Consider the following 22,267-nt stretch of genomic DNA (forward strand, 5'->3'; position numbering starts at 1 on the left):
AATATCACTCATGTGTGCTCAGTGAGCACTGGACTCATATACTTAGTGCAAAAGTTCACTGTGTCTGTATCTAAAAAGAATTTAGATAGCTTTAATGGTAATTGTAGACCACCACGAACAGTTTTCTCTATCTTCAAATGTACATCATTACATATTACTTCATTACCATTACAAAGATAGTTGTGTCAATTTCAATCCAGGGTGTACAACTTGTCATAAAGTGATACATCTGAAAGTAATACATATTTTACACAATTCAGTAAAGACCCAAATACATCATCTATAATAAATTTTGGAGAAGGCAATGGCACCCCACTCCAGTACTCTTGCCTGGAAAATCCCACGGACGGAGGACCCTGGTAGGCTGCAGTCCATGGGGTCGCTAAGAGTCGGACACGACTGAGCGACTTCACTTTCACTTTTCACTTTCATGCATTGGAGAAGGAAATGGCAACCCACTTCAGTATTCCTGCCTGGAGAATCCCAGGGACAGAGGAGCCTAGTGGGCTGCCGTCTATGAGGTCGCACAGATCGGACACGACTGAAGTGACTTAGCAGCAGCAGCAGCAGCAGCAGCATAATAAATTTGCCTTAGAAGCAAAGCTTCCAAATCATATAATCTTAATCTTTAAAAATTAAATACTGCTAAGTAATTCTGTGCAAAGAGCAAAGAATTAAATCTACTTAACATTAGTAATCACTAGTTGTTACTGAACACTCACTATGCTATAGTCCTAGACACTGTGTTAAGCATTCATTTAGTTATTTCATGAAAGCCAATAATAATTCTTTAAGATAAGGAAATCAAAGCTCCCAAGGTCCACACCTAGTAAGTGGGAGAGCTGGGATTTTTAACTCCAGAATCTGGCTCTAGAACCTAAAACAGTCAATTTAACCACTATGCTATACTATAGCCTACTCCCTTAAGAACAAGAACGTAAGACATAAAATCATTATTAAATTAGCCAGAGACGGAAACTGTCTTTTGGGGTCTGGATTTGGCAGGGAAGAAAAGTATACTGAGGATCTGTGTACAAAATACTTCTTCTTCAGAGAAATATAATCAAGAAAGTAGCAGCGTTAAAAGAAAAGTATTTCAATATCAGTGTCACATTGGTTACTGATCTTGAATAAATTCTGCTCTCCATTTCCAGAATGGTATTTCAGAAAGTCAATAAAAAATCAAGTGAAGTATGCAAAAGCAAAATGAGAAAAGAGAATTATCTAATTTTAGGGAGGGGTCAGGAGATAATTATAAGGCATTTTCTCAACTATTGACCCATATATTTTCAAATAACACTTGTATATTCAAATATTTTCTAAAGGCAATTATCCATTTCAATAATTTTGCTCCTTGTTCTTGAATTTAGGACAAGTGATCCAATTCTACACTGTAAGGTTTCACTCTGGAGTCCAGACAACCATTGCAGAAAAGTTATTTCTAATTAGAGAATCACTATCATGGTTATTTCAGAAATGTGAGCCACAAATAGAATACAAAATTCAAAAGTACAAAATCAAAGAGGGGATTTCAGTGTATCAGCAGAAAGAAGAAAAAGTAAAACAAAGAACCTCAATCATCCAATTTCTAGATCGCATGGTTCAAGACAAGGTAACTTGTTTTTAAAAAGAATACGTTGTACTAGAAGCTTAAATGTGCACCTTGCTGCTGCTGCTAAGTGGCTTCAGTCATGTCTGACTCTGTGGGACCCCACAGACGGCAGCCCACCAGGCTCCCCTGTCCCTGGGATTCTCCAGGCAAGAACACTGGAGTGGGTTGCCATTTCCTTCTCCAATGCATGAAAGTGAAAAGTGAAAGTGAAGCCGCTCAGTCATGTTCGACTCTTAGCGACCCCATGGACTGCAGCCCACCAGGGTCCTCCGTCCATGGGATTTTCCAGGCAAGAGTACTGGAGTGGGGTGCCGTTGCCTTCTCCAAAACGTGCACCTTAGGGACTTAATAAATGTCTGCAAAGGAATGCCATTCAATAAAGAGAAAAAAACATTTATGGGGAAAAAAAAAATGTAAGCCTGGGACCTGTTAAAACACTGTTTTCCTCTAAGCACCATGAATCACCTGAAAAGACAACTGGAAACAAACCAAAGACTAATTTTGTGAGCAACTGTTCTAACTGCCATATACTGGTATTCTAAACAAGCTCATGAAACATTGAGGTTCACATCATCCTTGGGGCCTTCCCTGGTGGTCCAGTAACAAAGAATCCACCTGCCAAAGCAGGGGACACGGGTTGGATACTTGGTCCAGGAAGATCCCATGGGACAGTTAAGTTTGTGTGCCACAGCTACTGAGCCCATGTTATAGAGCCCGAGAGCCCCAACTCCCGAAGCCTATGCACTCTAGAGTCCACGCTCCATAGCAAGAGAAGCCACCACAGTGAGAAGCCTGTGTATGGCAACTAAAGGGCAGCTCCCACTTGCCGCAACTAGAGACAAGCCCATGCAGCAAGGAAGACCCAGCACAGCCAAAATAAATAATAAAACTCTTTTTTAAGTTTAAAAAAATCATCCTTGGACCTTTAAACTTCATTTTGTGCCACAATTATATTCTTCGGTAAGACAATTTTAAGAACACAGTAAGATTTTACTCAGTTTTGTTCAGTGAAATTTTCTCATTTTTTTAAGAATAAGAAATTATTATAGATTAAAATCTCACAAAAATGGTGCTTAAATGGAAATCTCCTAAGAATACTTTCTTTCTCCTAAGAGCCTTATATTTCATCTTTTAAGATTCTGTATCTTGCAAGAATGTTTTGTAGGCAAGTGAAGGAGTTCCTGGGTTTTTCAGCCACACCTTGCCTAACTAAACTTCCTTTACAGCCTGTACAGTTTCCTTTGAAGTTTAATTGGAAACCACAGAATCAGCATAAAAGTGCTCCGAGTTGAGAAAGTTACAGCTTGTAGAAGACAAATCAAAAAGACAAATCAAAATATTGTGCTCATAGAAATCTTAAGGCAATCCTTTTCATCACTCTCTCAAGGAAGAAATAGGTTATCTCTATTTTCTGACAAGGTTCAATAATAAAAACTGTAATCTAAATGCAACCAAAGTCTAAACCAAAGCTCTCTTGTTAAATGTGAGTTTATCCAGTTGCTTTGGAAGTACATCTTCAAAAAGCTGCATTCAATTTCTACTGCCAACTCCTTGTATAGCTGGATTAGACAGATCATTCTTCTCAACTATTATTTCCTTGTTGTTGTGTTGTTCAGTTGCTAAGTCATGACCGACTCTTTGTAACCCCATGTACTGTAGCATGCCAGGCTTCCCTGTTGTCTACCATCTCCCAGAGTTTGCTCAAACTCACGTCCATTGTAGTCAGTGATGCTATCCAACCATCTCATCCTCTGTTGCCTGCTTCTCATCCTGTCCTCAATTCCTCCCAGCATCAGGGTCTTTTCCAATGAGTCAGCTCTTTGCATCAGGTGGCCAAAGTACTGGAGCTTCAGCTTCAGCATCAGTCTGTCCAGTGAATATTCAGGGCTGATTTTCTTTAGGATTGACTGGTTTGATCTCCTTGCAGGCCAAGGGACTCTCAAGAGTCTTCTCCAGTACCACCATTCGAAACCATCAATTCCTTGGAAAGCATTATTTCCACGTACAAAGATATATTTAAACCCATAAACACCTTGAAACACATTCAGTGTCCTCAGATTCTCCACATTTTTAAAAAAAAATCCATCAATTTCTGTTCTGTTTTGCCACACGACTCATAACCTCAATCATTAAAAACACGAACACATATAGCCTATGATACAAACTAAGGTGACCACTTAAGAAGATCTGTGCTACCATAGAGCAAAACATCCAATAGGTTAATATGCTGTTAAGCAATGGCACCCCACTCCAGTACTCTTGCCTGGAAAATCCCATGGACAGAGGACCCTGGTGGGCTGCAGTCCATGGGGTCGCTAAGAGTCGGACAGGACTGAGCGACTTCACTTTCGCTTTTCGCTTTCATGCCTTGGAGAAGGAAATGGCAACCCACTCCAGTGTTCTTGCCTGGAGGATCCCAGGGATGGGGGAGCCTGGTGAGCTGCCGTCTATGGGGTCACACAGAGTCGGACACGACTGAAGAGACTTAGCAGCAGCAGCAAGCACGGCCTAGAAAAATTGATAACTTCCCAAAGGGAAAAGATCTTTAAAGATTGTAGTTGCATTAATCATTCTTTATGGTGCTCCAGGGTCATTACAAAATCATACACAACTACTCTGTCACAGAGATTGGCAACTAGAGCTAAGATGCCCCAATGTTTAAAATGTAGCTATTATTGAATAAAAAATATACAAAAGAGAGAAAAAAGAGAAACTAATCCTTGAAATAGACTGTTCATGTGAATTATATTGTCATAAAAAAAATATCCTACCCACCAAACTTGTGTTATAATGAAAAACTGCTTAACAACCAAATAGCAACTCTAAATTATCATCATTATAAAACTGACTAATACTTCATGAGTGCATGCATATTTGGTGCCAGGCATGATGCTAATGCACTCTAATTTTTATTTCTGTGCAAGAAGTACTATATTATACCTTCACAGATGGGCAAACTGAAGCACAGAACTGTTACGGGACTTGCCTAAGTCTAGAAAGTTCTAAAGGTGGGGTTCAGATTCAGGCAGGCTCTTTCCAGACCTTACACTCTTAACCACTGTGCTAAATTGCTTCATGTTGCTACAGGCATTTCTGAAGGCCTAAGAAGGGAGAAATGAAAATATTTTCAGGGATTCTCCACTCCCATGTGATTTATATTATAATCATTGGCAGATACCATTTTTATTCTAAACCACAATCACTTTCTTAAACCTCAAAGAATCAGTGAGCTTCCCTAATAGATTAAGATAATGTGTTATGAGTTGCTAACCTGTGGTTTATTTTAATTCTTGCCTGAGACGTGCTATGTATCATAATTGTGGAAAAAAGGGGCTCTTCCAAATTGTTGCTCTTTCTATAAAAGTGTCTGAAGCAACAATTGGAGAATCATTGCTCTAATGATTAACTTGCACAGAATGTCTACCCTTAAAGTTCAATGAATATAATTTCATACATTCACATACATGAAGCATTAAAAAAAGAGGTTGCTGTTGTTTTTAAGTGGGGGAAGGTGCAGAGCAGGGAGAGGGACAAGGTAGTACCTACAAACACACACTCTGCAAAGACAGAAGCGTCTGTGTCTGGCTACCATGCCTTAGACAACAAACTATACAATAATCACCTTGTGGAGAAACTGACTTCTAATTGTGAATAGAACTGAAAAAGATTAATACTTAATATTTGGAAGTAATAAACATACCTTTCATTGTCTTAGCTCCAAAAATCTTTTGCTCCTCCAACTTTTCCAATTAATCCATTAAACATTCTCTGTCCAATATCTCGTAGAAAACTTACATCTCCTTCCCATCCATGCTCACACTTGGTTTGCAATTCTCCTATTCCACTCACCATCCTACGTCGTTGTTTTGTTTTAATTCATGCTTAGCTTATAGCTGCCTTCCCCTACTAGACCTATAAATTCTAAGGCAAGGACTCAGAAGTCCTTGCTGGTCTTCTTTGTCTTCCTCAAGGCTTACACATCAATTATGATTACTACACTGTAATATAATTACTTTTTTAATATACTCTAAGCTTCCTGAGGCCAGGGACTAACTGGCTGCTGAAGCCCCAATCCTGGCATGAATGAGTAGATAAATAGATACCTTCAGAATCAAGGATAGCACAGGATACAAAAAGATACTAAATTATCTTAAAAAAAAAAAAAAACAAGCAGCTTCAAGAAAAAAATCAAGGCTGTAACACAGTAGATTACTTCTGCCCATTTCTTTCTAAGCATAGCCTCTCCCACTAAGTGAACTTATTTCGCTTTCAGGAAATCTAGGGAATCATGGGAGCTTTCACTACATTTTGGAGCCAAGATCACCTCACCTGACTTTCTCCTGACAAACAGGAAAATGAGGGGCCCTGTGAACAGCAGCTGTGCTGCTCAGCTACACAGGAAAATGCAGGGCAGTTTGTAAGTGTATCTGAAAAGGATTCAGTGCTGAAAACCAGAGGAAGAGAATGGATGGCATTACCTGCACAAAACAGCACTCATTACCTACTTGCTGATTAACAAGACTCCTTAAGGTCTCTCCTCTCAGGTACACAGGACCTCTGGCATATTTCAAATTGAGTAGTCTTGTCAATAGACATAGAGGTTGTTCGTGTTTTTTAAAAGTAGTTTCCCTCCTACTGCTAGGTTTCTTGAATGAGTGAACAAATAAATGAAAAATATGAACATGGAAATACTTACTATGGGCTAGGCGCTGTGTAGCCAACATGACAGCAGGCATTTAATGGAAAAACTGCAAAGTGCTAAGCCGCTGGAACCAGGAACATATCATGCAATGGTGCTACATGGGATGGCAGTGTGGGCTCTGCATGGTGCCTTTTTCAGAATGGGCATAATCTAGAATCTGCTCCCTCTCACTTAAAGCCACAGAGAAAGGATGAGAGACCTGAAGATACCTTTTGAGTACCAAAGGCCTGCTCTTCCTTCAAACCAGTCAAATTTTAAAATCTTAGCTAGTTTGTTTATTTTCTGTCCATGCAATTTAATGAATACTAAATAATAAGAAAGCTCCTGTGGGAAGAGCAATGGAACTTCACTGGAACACACTCTAGCTTGTACTCGTAACGTAGTGTTTCTCAGAGGTGGAATTAGGAAAAAGGAGTGGTTGTTACATAAAATGAACTGGGACAAGTTAACTGTTTGGAACAAAATTAATTTAGTATTCACATTATGCAGTAAAACTGAGTATAAATGTAATCTACAAAACAACTTAAGAAAATACTAGTGACTATTTCTCTGTTCTATTGATGGAAAATTGAACAAAGTAGAAAAACAATGGAAACACACAAAGACTTTGAAATGACAGTATTAAGATGTTTTAATGTCTGTACATCAAAATGAATAAAAAACAAAATGCAAATGAAAACTAAGGCAAAGCATGCAACATAACAAAAAAAGATTGTTATAAGTATATGAAAAATATTTACAAATCAATATGGCAAAAATAATTATCCACAAAGAAAGCTTAGCTAAACACATGACTGACTGAAACAGAGACTATAAAACAAATAACAGTAAGTTATTTGAAAAATGTTTAACTTCTGATTTTTTTTTTGAAACCTAACTTAAAACAACAAAATACTAGTGGTGAAGAGAGTCCTGGGTTCAGACACCAGAACTATAACCGTTGGCAAGGTTTTACCTTACTCATTTTACTTCCTTGAGATTCAATTTTCTTTGTAAATTAGAGATAATAATAATACCTACACCACAGGAGTGATGTAAAAATTAAACAACTGGGGACTTCCTCAGTGGCCCAATGGTTTAGACTCCACCTTCCAATGCAGACGGTATAGGTTTGATCCCTGGTTGGGGAATTAAGATCCCACACGTTGCACGGTACAGTCAGAAAAAATTAAACAATATAAAACAATATAATGTATATAAGGTATTTAGCACAGTGTTTGGTACACAGTAAATGTTCAATATACAAGAGCTATTATGATTAAAAAATGAATGATGACAACATTCAGGATTGATAAGGGTACAATGAAGCAGACATTTTTATACACAGCTTGACAACAAAGCTTGATTCAACCTAAAACAGCAATATGTATCCAAAATCTTAAGGGTAGTCATATTTTGGGGGCTTCTGGAAACAAAATAATGCTTAAAAACAATGGAAAAAATTGCTAACTATGACTATATCCATCAATCCATCCATTGATCCATAGTCCAATATTTTTGACCCTGGTGATACAAAAATATATCAATAAACCAAGTTCCTGGCTGAAAGGTTAGTTAGGGAGGTAAGCAATCAAACGGTCAAATACAATAAAGAGATAAGAGCCATGATGGGTAAGTATAGGGTGCTATGGTGCACGTAGAAGGAGCACCTACCATAGTCTGGGAGTGGAGTCAGGGAAGCTTCCCAGAAGAAGTGACATTTAAGCTGAGACCTGAAGGATGAGTAGGAATTAGTCAGGTAAACAGATGAAGGGAAGGTGTTCCAGGTAAAGGGAACAGCATGTGCAAAAGCCTAGAGATCCAAGGGAGCATGGCATGTCAGCTTGACTGAGCAGTGTGCAAGGCAGGGACTTGGGAAGAGACAAGGCTGAAGAGGTAAGCAAGGTTGTCTTATTAAAAGTCTTGCGAGCAAAACTCTGGAGTGTAGACTTTATTCTAAGGGCAATACAAACACCTAAAAATCAAACAGTTTTAATGAATAAAGGGTTAATATTCATAATGTACCAGAAGCATACATAGGTTGAAAAGGATGCACAGTTCAAAAAATGGAAATACAGGACTGTAGTTGAATAACTCTGGAAGTTTACTAAAAATCACTGAATTGTACACTTATTAAAACAGGTTTATTTTAGGGCTTGTAGACTATACTTCAATAAAGCTATCTTTCTAAAGAAAGTTAACAAAAATGCCTAATAAACATCTCAAAAATATTCAACTTGTCTAATAATAAAATATATATCAAGCCAACTAGGTACTACTGTTTATCCTCAAAAATTATTAATGATTAACAATAAAATGAGAATATGCAGTGTTAATAAAGCTAGGAGAAATGAGCATTCTTACACTATGCTGGTTGGAGTAAATGTTAATTGGAAACAATCTTCCTAGAAAGTATAAATATGCAACAGGAATCATAAAATTGTTTATACTCTGAGATCCTGTAACTGTATTTCTTGAAATCTTAATAAACGTTCCAAAACACTGTCAAATATTTATGCACAATGATGGTCACTGCAATGTAATTTACAAGTTGTAAAAAACCTAAATATTCACCAATAATGGAAAGGTTAGAATGAGTTATAACTACTCAATGCAGCCATTTAAGTGATTTCGCATACACCTATGAAATGGCAACCCACTCCAGTATTCTTGCCTGGAGAATCCCATGGACGGAGGAACCTGGTGGGCTACAGTCCACGGGGTTGCAAAGAGTCAGAGATGACTGAGCGACTTCACTTTCACTTATGATATATATAAAACTTTTTAAAAAAGCATACAGAATTATACATACAGCAACACTTCAGTTATATAAAAATAAACGCTCAGCTGTACGGCACATATCTTTCATTCTCTTTTCTGTGCTTTTCCATATTTTCCAGATTTCCTACAATTGGCCTGTATTATTTCTATAGGTTACAAAAATTTCTAAAGCATCACTTTTATTTTATATAAGTCAATTTCATATTTTATGACTTTATTTTCTCTGCCTAGGGAGAGAGGTGTGGTCATATTTGAATATATATCATTTAATAATATCTACTTATCCCACATACCCATTTGTATATATATAGATAAATGAATTTCCCAATTAAAGTGTGCATCTTAAACATTAAGACTTTGGTGAAACTTGGATGGGTCTTTATCTATAAACACACTTTACTCAATCCTGACTGCTTAAACCAAGACAAAACAAGATTAAGCTTTCTTATAAAGATTTGGAATCATCATTAGAACTATATAAAAGCTGCTCTAAAGGAGTACTGGGTCTTAGAAGAATATACTTGTCCTTACATTAAGTAGTCCCTAACTGCTAAATTTTTTCCTTGGGTCAGCTATTTATAGGTTTTCTTCCTCTGCCCTTGCTGTAAAAACATCAACTATCATTTCCCAGAACTATAAGGAGCCTGCCTTTAGCAGCACCTGACCTTTTCCATTCATATTTTGCTGCTGGTAATCTTCTAGGAGTATGGAAACTAAATATTCAAGTTTATAAGATTTTCTGTGTAAACTAAGAGATAATAGGCTTCAAATAAGGGTATCACCAAAAAATGATTTGTACAAACTTAGATGATTCTGTTCCAGACAGTCAAAATAGACAATATATAGATGAACTCAAAAGACAGTGTAAGTTCTTAATTGCACCTCAAGTCTTGATTCCTTTACTGGCAGTCAAGTTCTCAGGACCAGAAACCAATATGCTGTTTGTCTTACCACACCATGGAAAGAGATATGAACCAGGAGCCATGGAACTTGGTTCTAGAGCTAGATCTTATCCCAACCAGTTTTGTCATCTTCAGTAAGCCTTTTAACGTTGATATCTGTCCTGTGTAACTTCTGAGGCTATTCTATAATTAAATCAGACCATGAACACAAAACACTCTGAAAAGTATAGAGCACTATACAAAAGCAAAAGATTTTTATGGTATTTCACTGTATTTATATAACCCTGGGTCAATATAGATATCTGTTCAGAAAATTCATACCAGAAAGATAGAAGGTAAGAGGGCATTCTTAAATTGCTTCAATTAATTAAAAACATCTATTATCTGGGAAGAACAATATATTCCAAGAGTTGACATCTCTGATCCCTTCTCCCCTATATCCAATAAGCCCAGGCTCCGTGTGTCTTTTCTACAGTCCCTTGCATTTGTCCTTCTCTTTCCCACTCCCAGTTCAAGCCTTTACTATTCACACCTAGGCCACCGTAACAGCCTCTAACAGGCTCTACCTTTGCCTTTTCTCCCTCTCTCAACTCCCCTGGCCCATAGCTGGTGGATCAGTTTTCTTAAAACACTACTGTGATCATATTTGCTCAAAACCTCTAAGGACTCTCTATTACAATCTCTGTCAAGTTCAAATTCCTAAGCTCAGCAGCCCTTTGCAGCCCTAGCTGCCTCCTCAGCTTTATCTATTACCACTCTTCCAAACAAATCCTTCCTCAAACTGGTCTATTTAAATCTCCTCAGATATGCCTTGTATGTTTCTGTCTCTGAGTCTTGGTGTATACAGCTTCTCTCCACCTGGAACACTTTCTACTCCCCAGCTTCTATCTCAGTCTCTAAACATTCAACCTCCCCTTCAAGGCCTAGTTCAAGAGTCACCTAACTATGTTATACTTCTCTTTGATTCTCAAGAAGGGAAAAGATGGAAGATTCTAGACACATTTGGGTTTGAATTACATCTTCAACAGCTGAGTGTCACTGGGTACGTTCCTTAATAGCTCTTTGCCTCAGTTTCATCAGTAAGATGGAGATAAAAGAAATTGCATGCTGTGAAGAGTAAATAATCCATGTAAGGTAGTTACATGTTAGATATTGGTTTCACTACTATTGCCACTAGTGAATTTATCTTAATTTGAATTCATATAATACTTATGGCCATTTACAAACTGGCTGTTGATATACATTCAGTATCATTCCCCTCACACTCCTTTTCTACTCTCTCATCTCATTCTTGCCCCTCCTCTAGTCTCTATGCCTTCCCTCTCCCTCTCCCTCCCAAGATTACATGACCCTGAAGGACAGGGTCAATATCTTACACATCTTACTACTATAATAGTCATTCACACCCAGTAGATGATCAACAGGTTTATTTAATCCCTAAAGAAAAAACACTGAAGAGCTGACAGTATTAAAATGTCTTACCTCCTACAGTGAAACACGGTAACAGAATGCTTAAAATGATAACAACATCTAAATCTCCAGCCTCACAAAATTAAATCTCTCCTTTCATGGTTCTGTAGATTGTTTCTGCCCTCTCTTAAAACAAAAAACTCAACTTTTTCATGCAGCAAGAGACACAACAGCAAATATATCCAAGTCAGACAGCAGTCGAATACTGGAACACAAGGACCATGACAAAACTCAGCTGAAAAAGTTCTGGGTTAAGTGGAATAGGAAGACAACTTAAAGGGAAAGGTAACTGCTCATAGTTATGCTGACAACACTGACTGTTTCACACACACACACACACACACACACACACACCCCCCACTGACTGTTTCACACACACACCCCAGTACCAGGGTTCCTTTTCTCCCAGGGTCACATATAAAATGAAATAATCAGGCTACTTATAGCAAGTAGATGTATCAGTCATTTAGCTCTATAACTGAGCTTACCCGTGATCAATTTAATTACCTATATCAAAGTGCCTATTAACATACCTCAGGATTCTAAAATAAGCAAGTGTTGGCTAATGAAGTTATATCAAATAGATATGGTATTACTGTATACTAATCATTCACCTCAAGAAAATAAGTATAATAATGTGATATACATATATTATTATTATATCATCAATTGTTTTCAACAATGCCCAAGGAAAACCATGTCAATATAATTCTGGTTTCTGGTTTACTTGCTCAACTCAACTAACCTTCAGTTGCTCTCTCAGCCAAAATAAGGCCTGGTAACCACTATCCTCAAAAGGTTTACAAGGAGAGTGAATTAAAATGGTCTGATGGTATGTTAATGACTTTCTAAAAACTAGCATCAAGTACCACATCCAACCTTATGATACTTGTCTTCAGAAGACCCTTAAATATTTTACAAGCTTTCAAGTGCAGTTATTCTAAAATCATATAATCTTAAGAGTTAGAAAGAGCCCTTACACCATCTCCTACGCCAAAGGACCTCCAGACTTTTGTTTGAACTTTTCTATAATGAGCGCTCACTATTTTGCAAGGCAGTCCACCCCGCTGTTACAAAGTTCTTCCTTAGCATGAAAATCTGCCTCCCTGAACTTCTATCCAAGAATCCCAGCTAGTTCTTCTGGAAACAACACAAGGTAGGGTAACCTCTGAAGTATAATTGCTTCTAGAATTAGGATATAGCTGCCAATTTAGTCACACAAAGTGCAAAAGCTGGCTCAGGGGGAAAAAAAGGAAACCACCACACACTACACAACAAAATTTTGAAATTCAGGAAACTATGTTGAAATCACAAACCAGCATGTTTTCAAGATGTCAAAGCACACACCTCAGTTAATATATAAATTAAGAGTATTTTTACAGTGGAAGGTGTTTCAGTGTATATTGACTACGTGTTTGCAAGTTTAAACTACTAAACCCACCAACCTAGTTTTTAAAATTACAGTTCTATAGGAAGTTCCAAATGGTTTTTCCAATTTCTCATATATTCATTCCATCTATTTCCCTCTAAAACATCTGGATTTTTTTTAAAGATCCCATTTCGCCCCACTGGTGCAATATTTCATTTTAAAAAATAAATATTTCCAGAAAAAAAAAAAAAAGCCTAAAAGAATGGAACGTAAAAAAGTGGGGGTGGGGCGAAGGCAAAGAAGGGCCCAGCAGGAAAAGGCTGGTTACTGGGTATTTTCCTTCTGGAAGCACGCGTCACTGGCACTGGCATCTGAAGTAACGAGCCATACAAACACGACTCGAGAACAAGAACGATCATGAGCAATGAGTGTGATGCAGAAATGTCTGTGAGATGTAAATGAATTGGCACTGGTCATCAAGCAGCGCCAGATGCTTCAGGACCTCGTCGAGGAAAGGTGAGAGGTCCAAGAAGCAAAGACCCCCGCCACCCTCTGGGGGAGGGGAGATGGCGAGAAACCTAGGAGTAACTACCGTTCAGCCGTCCAATGAAGCCCAACGGACAGGACACAAGAAAGACAGCAAGTGACCAGGGAGAAGGCAGACGCCCGGAGAGCCCGAAGAAGGGCGGGCGGTGGGCGAAGACGGAACGGGTCCCTGAAATGGGTGTGGGTAAGGGGATGTGGGTGTGGGTAAGGGGCATGGCAGGAGTCCCGGGGTCCTCTCCCTGCAGCAGAGCAACAGAGGGTAAAAGGAAGGGGGAGGGTGAAAAGCAAGAATGACTCATTCCCGAAAGGAAGTGCTCAAGCCAGAGGAAAGCATGCCACAGGGGGCTTCGGGGCAAGGATGGTGAGGCGCTAGATGCTCAGAGTGACGGAGGCACAAATCAACGTCCTGTAGTTCCTGCGGCTCGTCTTTAAGATGGGGGGGGTGTGGGGGGTTCGCGGCAGCCGGGTGCCAAGGCCTGGGAAGCGGCGCGGCGCGTGCGCAGTGGCGCTCGGCGGGACCCGCTGAGGCAAAGCGGAGCCGCAGTGACAGAAGCGAGCGGAGCGGCTGCCGGGAGGGGACTCACCGAGGCGCAGGGGCTGGAGGTAGTGCTGGGGGTAGGCGACCGCTGGACCGTGACCAAAGCCATCTAGGCGCTGCTGGGCTGTTCCGGGCAGGGCATTCTTGTCCCGATTGTGGGGGGGCGGGAGGGTGACGGAGCCGGGATGGGGCAAAGGGGTGTGGGGTGGGGGCGAAGGGAACAGGGAGGAAGAGGAGGCCGCGCGAACGGCCGCAGACTCCGCACCCACCACCGGACTCTCGCAGACTGACGCGCCGAGCGGGCGGCTGGCTGGCTGGCGGGCGGGCGGTTCGGCAGCTGCGGGGCACAATGAGCGCTCCCAGTGCGCAGGCGCCACCTGTCAGCAACCGCCTCTCCCCTCCTCGCGCGCCGCCGCCTGGCCGTAACCCTTGAGTTGCCGGAAGCCGGCCGGGTGCGTGCGCCTCGGGCCGCCGCCCCCTCTCGGGGTTTCCCGCTGGGCTCTGGGTTAGGCCGCGCTGGGGGTTTGAGGGGGTGGGTTAGGGAGAGGGTTCTGCGGCTGGGGAGGGGGTGTCGCTGGAGTCCCCACTCTCGAAGGACAACCTTTTCTTATTCCCGAGGTTGGGCGCACAGCTTAACCCACCTTAGTGAGAAGAAACGGAGGTGAAAATCCTGAGGCGAACGAGTTTCCGGGTGGAAAAGGGCGCCGCGAGGTTTCAAACGCTTCCTCTGAGCGCGGATGGGACTTTCTGGGCTAGAAACCTTACCGTTGACCCGGCTGTCGAGGGCTTTTTTCTGAGCTTTCCCACCCTTCCGCTCTGAGTTCATGTTTTATGATCAGACTTTTTGAAAGAAAGAAGGATTTGTAATTTTATACCCCGAGAGTCTTCACGGTACCCTCGTGCTTCCTCTATTACCCTGGCCCCTGTCTAAGGGCTCATTCATTATTCCTGAAGTGCAGGGAGGCCGAGAGAGCCTGGGGGAAGCCGAGAAAGCTGGGCTCGCGGAGTTACAAGGGTCCAACCTGCTATTTACCTCCCACTTGCTTCCTGCTGGGGAGAAATTCTCTTTTAAACAGGATTTGCTCGTTGGGCTTTTCCTTCTCTTCGTCTCTAGATTTCATTATTTCATAGACACATGCGAAATGTCGATTGAATATTCTAAAGAAATCGTTTTCTAAAAGATAAATCATCAGCTGAACCTAAGCCAAGAATATAATGAAAAATCAAGATTTAAGGGGGGCGGGGGTGGAAATCACGCCATGTAAATACCATAGATTGATTACACAGAGAAAGAGAGTTGACAAAGCTATTTCTCAATTTGAGTGGATGTGCTGGTAAATACCACCATACATAACATATCTGTAAAACGCAGACATTCAGGAGTTTGCAGTTATTAACCCACCGCCTCTTGTTTGTCACTCAAAGTCTCTTGGATCTTATTGCTTCTTGTAAATTGGCAGAGCGGCCTTGAGCTCCTTCTGGCCGCTGTATGGTTAAGTGCCACTGGAGCCCTCTGTGCTGAGCCTTTGTTCTCTCCCTGGGGCCCTGTGGTTGAAATAATTAGCAGGGAGGTTCCATCAAGAATCAGACACTGAGGGTCCCTGTACTGTACAGTCCTATGTCGAATGTACAGCAGAGAAGCCAGCTGGTAGTCTTTTGCCCCCTGGTGGTGGTCAAGAGTGCCTGCGAGCCAAAATTAAACAAAGATGTACGGTTCACAGATTAAACAATCTGACTGTGTTTTTCCCAGAGCTATTTAGTAAACAGGAAAAGAGCAGACAAAGTTCAGAGGTAAGAACTTTGAACCAAAGCTTAGCAGATCAAACAGGAAGCTATATCCCTAGGCAAGAATTTTACATTGCTGAAAGCTGAATGAACACAAATAAATGAAATATGGCTTATTAACCAAAGTATAGTTCTAGAAAAAAGTGTTATTCAAATTCTGTAAAGCAATTATCCTTCAATAAAAAATACATTTTTTAAATGTTATTCAAATCAGTAGGTCTTAGTAATACACTTCTGACTCATGGACAGCAACACTGATTATCTGCTTTTATGTAGCAACACAATTTTAAATTCTTTTGGACAATGATAATCTTACAGTGCAAAATAATCTTACAGTGGGAAAGAGCACACCTTAGCGATTAGAGATCTCGCTTCTAGTTCCTGGCCTCTGTAAAACCTTGAGCAAATGGCTTAAAGTTTTTAAGTTTTAGTTTATTTATTCAATAGAGTTCTACCTCACAGGATTCTTGTTCTCAAGTGAGAAAAAAAAAAAGTGAAGTGCAATATAAACTGTAAAACCCCATGTGTAATTAAAATAATTTTGTTATTCTCTTAAATTTGTTCCAAGTGCAGTCAGCATTTTCTGAGTATACCCCATGTATAGAAAATAGCATCAAGCAAAAAGGTAATAAAAATATTTTAAAATACATGATTCCATGCCTTTTCTTAACATTAGGAGAAGTAGATTTGTGGTCAAGACATGTCTCATTTATAGGTAGGTATAGAACATCTTTATTCACCACACCTGAGGTGATAAAATTCTGGTCAAAATTAGGATTGTAAGGTACCCAAATTCACATAAGGTTTGTAATAGAAAGCTAATTTATTGACAGGAGAAATATCTTTTCCTGGTGTATGACTTTTTAAGGAAACTAAGATTTGGAAGTTGTTGGTGCATGTACATTGAGTCATTCACCATTAATTGAGAAAATAGTGTGTACCATGTACTAGTCACTGTTTTAAAAACAAACATCTGTCTATCTCTCAAAGCTTGTTAGCAGTGGAAAACTCATCCAATAATTACAGTAGGCTTTAATAGTACTGTTATTTCAGTCGCCTTTGCTAGGCCCCATAGGAAATACATATACATATATGTGTGTGTGTGTGTGTGTGTGTATATATATATATGTATATATGAGAAATCTAGAAATGTACAAAGTGCTTTAGAAAAGAGAGATGGTCTGGGCAAATGCACGCTTTATGATATTGGCTTTCAGTCTTTGCCTGCAGTCCCAGTACAGCCACATGGTGAACTGATCTGGATCCTTGTGCCATTGGAGTTCGTTTAAGCCTTGACTTGTATTACGGTTCTTCAGGGGTGAAATTATAAAAGAGCTTTTGCAATTTCTGTAATCAGCTGGTTCTTAAGCTTTTAGAACCTGATGAAAACTATTAACCATCTCCACAGAAAGATGCACTTACATATTTCACACACACTGAAATCCATTAAGGGGCTCTAGGTTAAGAATCCTGATCTAAAGTTTAAAACAGGGCTTCCCTGGTGGTCCAGTGGTTCAGATTCTGCCTTGAAATGCAGGGGGTGTGGGTTGGATCCCTGGTCAGAGAACTAAGATAACATATTCTGTGAAGCAACTACTGAGCCCATGTACCACAACTAGAGAGTCCATGCACCACAATGAAAAATCCTGCATGATGCAATGAAGATCCTGCGTGCTGCAAGTAAGACCCAATGCAGCCAAATGAATAAATCTTAAAAAAATGAAATTTAAAGGAGTGGCTCTCAACCTTTTCTCTTATCATGACATCTATAGAAATCATGATATTTGTTCAGCACACTGGGAAAAAATAGAGGGGATTTGGAAGCAATAGGGGCTTGGTGAAAAAGTTATTTTCTGTATATAGTTATAATGTGAAAAATAACAAACATATTAAGGATGATATAAAATATTGAGTTTGCATAAGCTTCCAAATAAAGCTTTTCAAAAATTTAATGAAAAACCCAAGATTGCTTCTATAAACATAACATTCTCTATGTAGGGTTTTATGATTGAAATGATTGCATCTAATTCCTGAACAAGACAGTTTGACAGTGATTACTTAGTAGTCATTTTGATGAGAATTTATATTCATCTTATATATATTGATGAGAACAAGTAGGTGATAAATTTAAAATAATTTCACAACAATTCAAAATTTACAAGCATAAATTATATATGACTAATAGCTCTTACTTTTTTCTCACCAGAAAACATAATGTGGTAATATTTTATGATAACATGACTGGATTTAGAATCCACTCAAACTTTTTCATATTAAGTATAATTTACAAAATAATGATGAAACTTCAATTCACAGAGTATGACTGGATTATGAGAGCAATAATTCTGCAGCTAACTTGGATGTAACGAAAGGACACATCAGCCATAAACAAAGGGAAAAATTCAATATATATGAAGAGAGAGATGGAAAGCTGAATCCATGAGGAGTATCTGACAGACCTCCCTGCCTTTTTTGGCCACACATTAGGCTCTGAGTCCTGCTCCTTGAGTGCCTGGAACAAGCACTCCTCCAGCAGCTTCAGGGCTCAATGTTTGTGATGAACAGCAGTATATACTCCAACTGGCCTATGAAAGTGATGTCCTGGAGATAGAACATTCTTTGGCTTTGTTCCTTTATTCGAGGATACTTGCTTTAATAAAGCAAGTCCCCTATGTGTTTGCCTCCTATGGGACCCTGGGGCACACTAGGATGGATCATCAGACTCTGATTCTTTGGGTTACTCTTTGAGAATCCTTATGTCAAACTGCTTCTGCCCAGGGGTGAATTATGTAGAGGCACCAACCACCCTAGTCCTTTCAGGCCGCTCCTGGGGCTGCATGGATAACCATCTTGTAGTACATCTGTAACTCATTGATCACACACCAGATAAAGTCATATAACAGACTAAAGGAACATATAACAGACATATAAAAGTATGTCATATAACAGACTATAGTTTATACAGCTAAGCTTGTTAAAATGTGAGGGGAAAATCGTCCTTGATAATCCAACCTCTTACATTTGAAATGACAAGTTAGAAAGTAATAAAACACATGTATACCTGTGGTGGATTCATTTTGATATTTGGCAAAACTAATACAATTATGTAAAGTTTAAAAATAAAATAAAATTAATTAAAAAAAAAAAAAAAAGAATACTGGAGTGGGTTGCCATGCCCTCCTCCAGGGGATCTTCCTGACCCAGGGATCAAAACTGCATCTCCATAAAGGAGTGCATTCTTTTAGGATTTGTATACTTTTTTTTACATATATATATATATTATACTTCCAATAAAAGTTTATTGAAATGCTAAAAAAAAAAGAAAGAAAGTAATAAAACAAGTAGAAATCGGGACTTTCCTGGTGGCTCAGTGGATTAAGAATCCACCTTGCCAAACAGGGAACTTGGGTTCAGTCCCGGGTCAGGGAACTAATATTGCCAGGCTGCAGAGCAACAGAGATTCTGCATACTGCAACTAAGTCTCCAGGCCACAATGAAAAATACCATGTGCTGCAATTAAGACCTTCAATTAAGCCAAATAAATAAATATCCAAAACAAGAAAGCCAGATAGAAACATATACACATAGAGTTTATAGTAGCTAAGAGTAAATGGAGTATGATTGAGTCATATATTGCCTCTGTGCTGCATTTAGTTGCTCAATTGTGTCCAACTCTTTGAGACCCCATGGACTGTAGCCCGCCAGGCTTCTCCATCCATGGGGATTCTCCAGGCAAGAATACTGGAGTGGATTACCATGCCCTCCTCCAGGGAATCTTCCTGACCCTGGGATTGAACCCTGGTCTCCCATATCACAGGTAGATTCTTTACCGTCTGAGCCACCAAGGAAGCCCATATTGCCTCTACCTGGTTGTAATTTTTCTTAAATTTTAATAATCTTATACTAATTTTATTTGATAGTGTCCAGATAGGAGATCGGAGAAGGCAATGGCAACCCACTCCAGTACTCTTGCCTGGAAAATCCCATGGACGGAGGAGCCTGGTAGGCTGCAGTCCATGGGGCTGCTAAGAGTCGGATACGACTGAGCGACTTCACTTTCATTTTTCACTTTCATGCATTGGAGAAGGAAATGGCAACCCACTCCAGTGTTCTTGCCTGGAGAATCCCGGGGACAGAGGAGCCTGATGGGCTGCCGTCTATGGGGTCGCACAGAGTCGGACATGACTGAAGCAACTTAGCAGCAGCAGCAGCAGATAGGAGATAGAAACCACACCAGTTAATTGAACAGGTGATTTAACAAGAATTGTTAACTAGGTATGAAGTTAAGGGGGTGACTGAAAAACTAAAAAGAGAAATGTAAGGTATGACAGAGGTAGTGACTGTTACTACCTTTAGGCTGAAAAACAACCTAAACAAAGGCATTAAACGGAAAAAAACCCACAAACTTGGAGGAGTGACCCCTCAGATCTCTGAGGAGGCACTGCCTGACTGGTGTTGGTGTCTCTGAGCTTAGATGGGGGTATTTCAGGGGACCAGAAGTCTGGGCCCCAGACCTCTACAGCAGAACCCTGGCTGGTGTCAGTGAAAATTACAAAACTGTAGAAAAACGGCAAACTGGTTTCAACTGTTGCTACAGAAAGAATCTCCTACTACCAGAATAAAGAAGCATTGCTGGAGTGAAGCATACTGGAACCAACACACTACAGGAAGCAGTCATGAGATAGACAGCAAGGAACAAGCCTCTTGTCCTTCCTCAGCCTTGGGGTCTCCCTCCAATGCCCCCAATTAGCAGAGCTTAACAGAGCCAGCTGGCAAGGCAAAGAAATGTGGTTTTCACACTCCAGCTCCAGCATGAAAGAAAATTACAAAAGGAGCTGAGGAAAAAAATAACAGGCAATTGGTTGATGTGGAAATTGATACCACAAGTGGAATCTATCTTCCATCTTCTGGTTTTGCATATATCTCATGAAGACAGTTAAAGACCTTGCTCCTTTTGCTCCACAGATCCGATCAGCATAATGTTATCAATGCACTGGATCAACTTAATGCTGATTGGAAGGGCAAGATGCTCAACATCTCTGTGGACTGTATTATGGCAGAGAGCAGGAAAATTGACATAGCCCTGGGGCAAGACTGTGAAGTTATATTGTTGGCCTTGCCAAGTAAAAGCAAATTGCTTCTGGCGTTTCTTGCCAATTTGTATTGAGAAAAAAGCATTTGCTGGATCACTAGCAGCATACCAAGTGACATGAGTTGTGTGTTGGTTTGTTCCAGTAAAGTTACTATATGTGGAAGAGCAGCTGCAATTGGAGGCATCACCAGACTGAATTTATAATCACCCATAGTCATCCTCTAAGATCCAGCTGCCTTCGTCACAGGCCAAACAGGTAAGTTACATTGATGTAAGATAAGGACTTCCCTGGTGGTTCAGTGGCTAAGACTCCACACTCCCAGTGCATGGGGTCTGGGTTCTGATCCCTGGTCAGGGAACTAGAGCCCACGTGCTGCAACTAAGAATTCGTGTGCAGCAGCTGAAGAACCTGTAGGGAAGATAGCACAACTAAGACCCAGTACAGCCAAGTACATAAATTACTTTTTTTTTAATTGGCATGAGATAGATTTCATCACTCCTGCTTCTTTAAGTCTTTATTGGTGTTACTAAGCTCTGTAGTTCCCTTTCTGCCATCCCAAAAAAGCAATGATTTTTGTTTACTCTCTGGTGTGTGTGTATGAGGGGGAAGGGGGTTCCCAAGGGCTTCAGCTTGGTTCTTCATACTGTAATGGTCCTTATTCCAAGATCAAAGGGCCAAAACGGAAATTCTGCTAGTTGCCAGGTATCCTAATTGTATGTTCAAGAGCTAATGAAATATCACAGAATGATCTATAGACCCACTGTGCCCACTGCGATTCAAACTTGAGTTAAGACTCCATGCCTGGTATAAGTCCCACTTAAACTGGTGGAATGCATTTGGGTCCCCAGAAATTAGCACCAATTAATGCCAGTGTTTAGAAATCCTTGCAAAACCTGAATATTGTTTTTTTCCCCCGTTACACAGTCATTTTAGGAAGTGGCAACAGTTATCTGTGGAAAAGACACAGGGGAAGGTTTTCAGTATACACTATGGCAGTGCTGCAGAATCCTTCCTTAAGGGGATCCAGCTTTCCCTTTCAATTAAGGGGCTCAAGTCTGGAAACTGGGAGAGAGAGGTCAGAACTCTCTACTCTGGTGACTAAAGTCGTATTTTGGGCCACAGTATATATAGATTTTAAGATATTATATGTAGAGACTTACTTGTGGTCCAGTGGTTAGACTCCTCTCTCCCAGTGCAGGGGGCCAGGGTTCAATCCCTGGACAGGGAACTAGAAAGAACCCCATATGCTGCATCGAAGAGTTCAAATGATGCAAATAAAGATCCCACAGAGTAGTAGTAGTGTTAGTCACTCAGTCATGTCTGACTTCGATCCCATGGACTGTAGCCTGCCAGGCTCCTCTGTCCATGGGATTTTCCAGGCAAGAAAACTGAAGTGGATTGCCATTCCCTTCTCCAGGGGATCATCCTGACCCAGGATCATCCCTACCTACTGTCCATCTCTGGGTCTCCTGTATTGCAGGCAGATTATT

At 40.3% G+C, this 22,267-nt stretch overlaps 2 protein-coding genes across 4 annotated transcripts in view; one reads left to right on the forward strand and one right to left on the reverse strand.

Annotated features, from left to right (window-relative positions):
- Positions 1 to 14,208, reverse strand: part of SSH2 (slingshot protein phosphatase 2) — a 246,584-nt gene extending 232,376 nt beyond the window's left edge. Inside the window, exon 1 of one of the 3 annotated variants that reach the window (XM_061389502.1) lies at positions 13,946 to 14,208. In XM_061389502.1, coding sequence (XP_061245486.1) covers positions 13,946 to 14,008 — 63 coding nt within the window. In that variant the 5' untranslated portion in view covers positions 14,009 to 14,208. The remainder of the gene's footprint in view (positions 1 to 13,945) is intronic. The other 2 variants (XM_061389501.1, XM_061389505.1) reach the window with 2 other exon arrangements.
- The window catches only part of EFCAB5 (EF-hand calcium binding domain 5), a 104,413-nt gene continuing 95,252 nt past the window's right edge, over positions 13,107 to 22,267 (forward strand). The window contains exons 1-2 of the mRNA XM_061389499.1: positions 13,107 to 13,964; positions 20,920 to 21,032. The gene's annotated coding sequence lies outside the window, so the exon portion shown is untranslated. The remainder of the gene's footprint in view (positions 13,965 to 20,919; positions 21,033 to 22,267) is intronic.

Source organism: Bos javanicus, chromosome 19 (genome assembly GCF_032452875.1).
Source record: "Bos javanicus breed banteng chromosome 19, ARS-OSU_banteng_1.0, whole genome shotgun sequence".
Taxonomy (NCBI): Eukaryota; Metazoa; Chordata; class Mammalia; order Artiodactyla; family Bovidae; genus Bos; species Bos javanicus.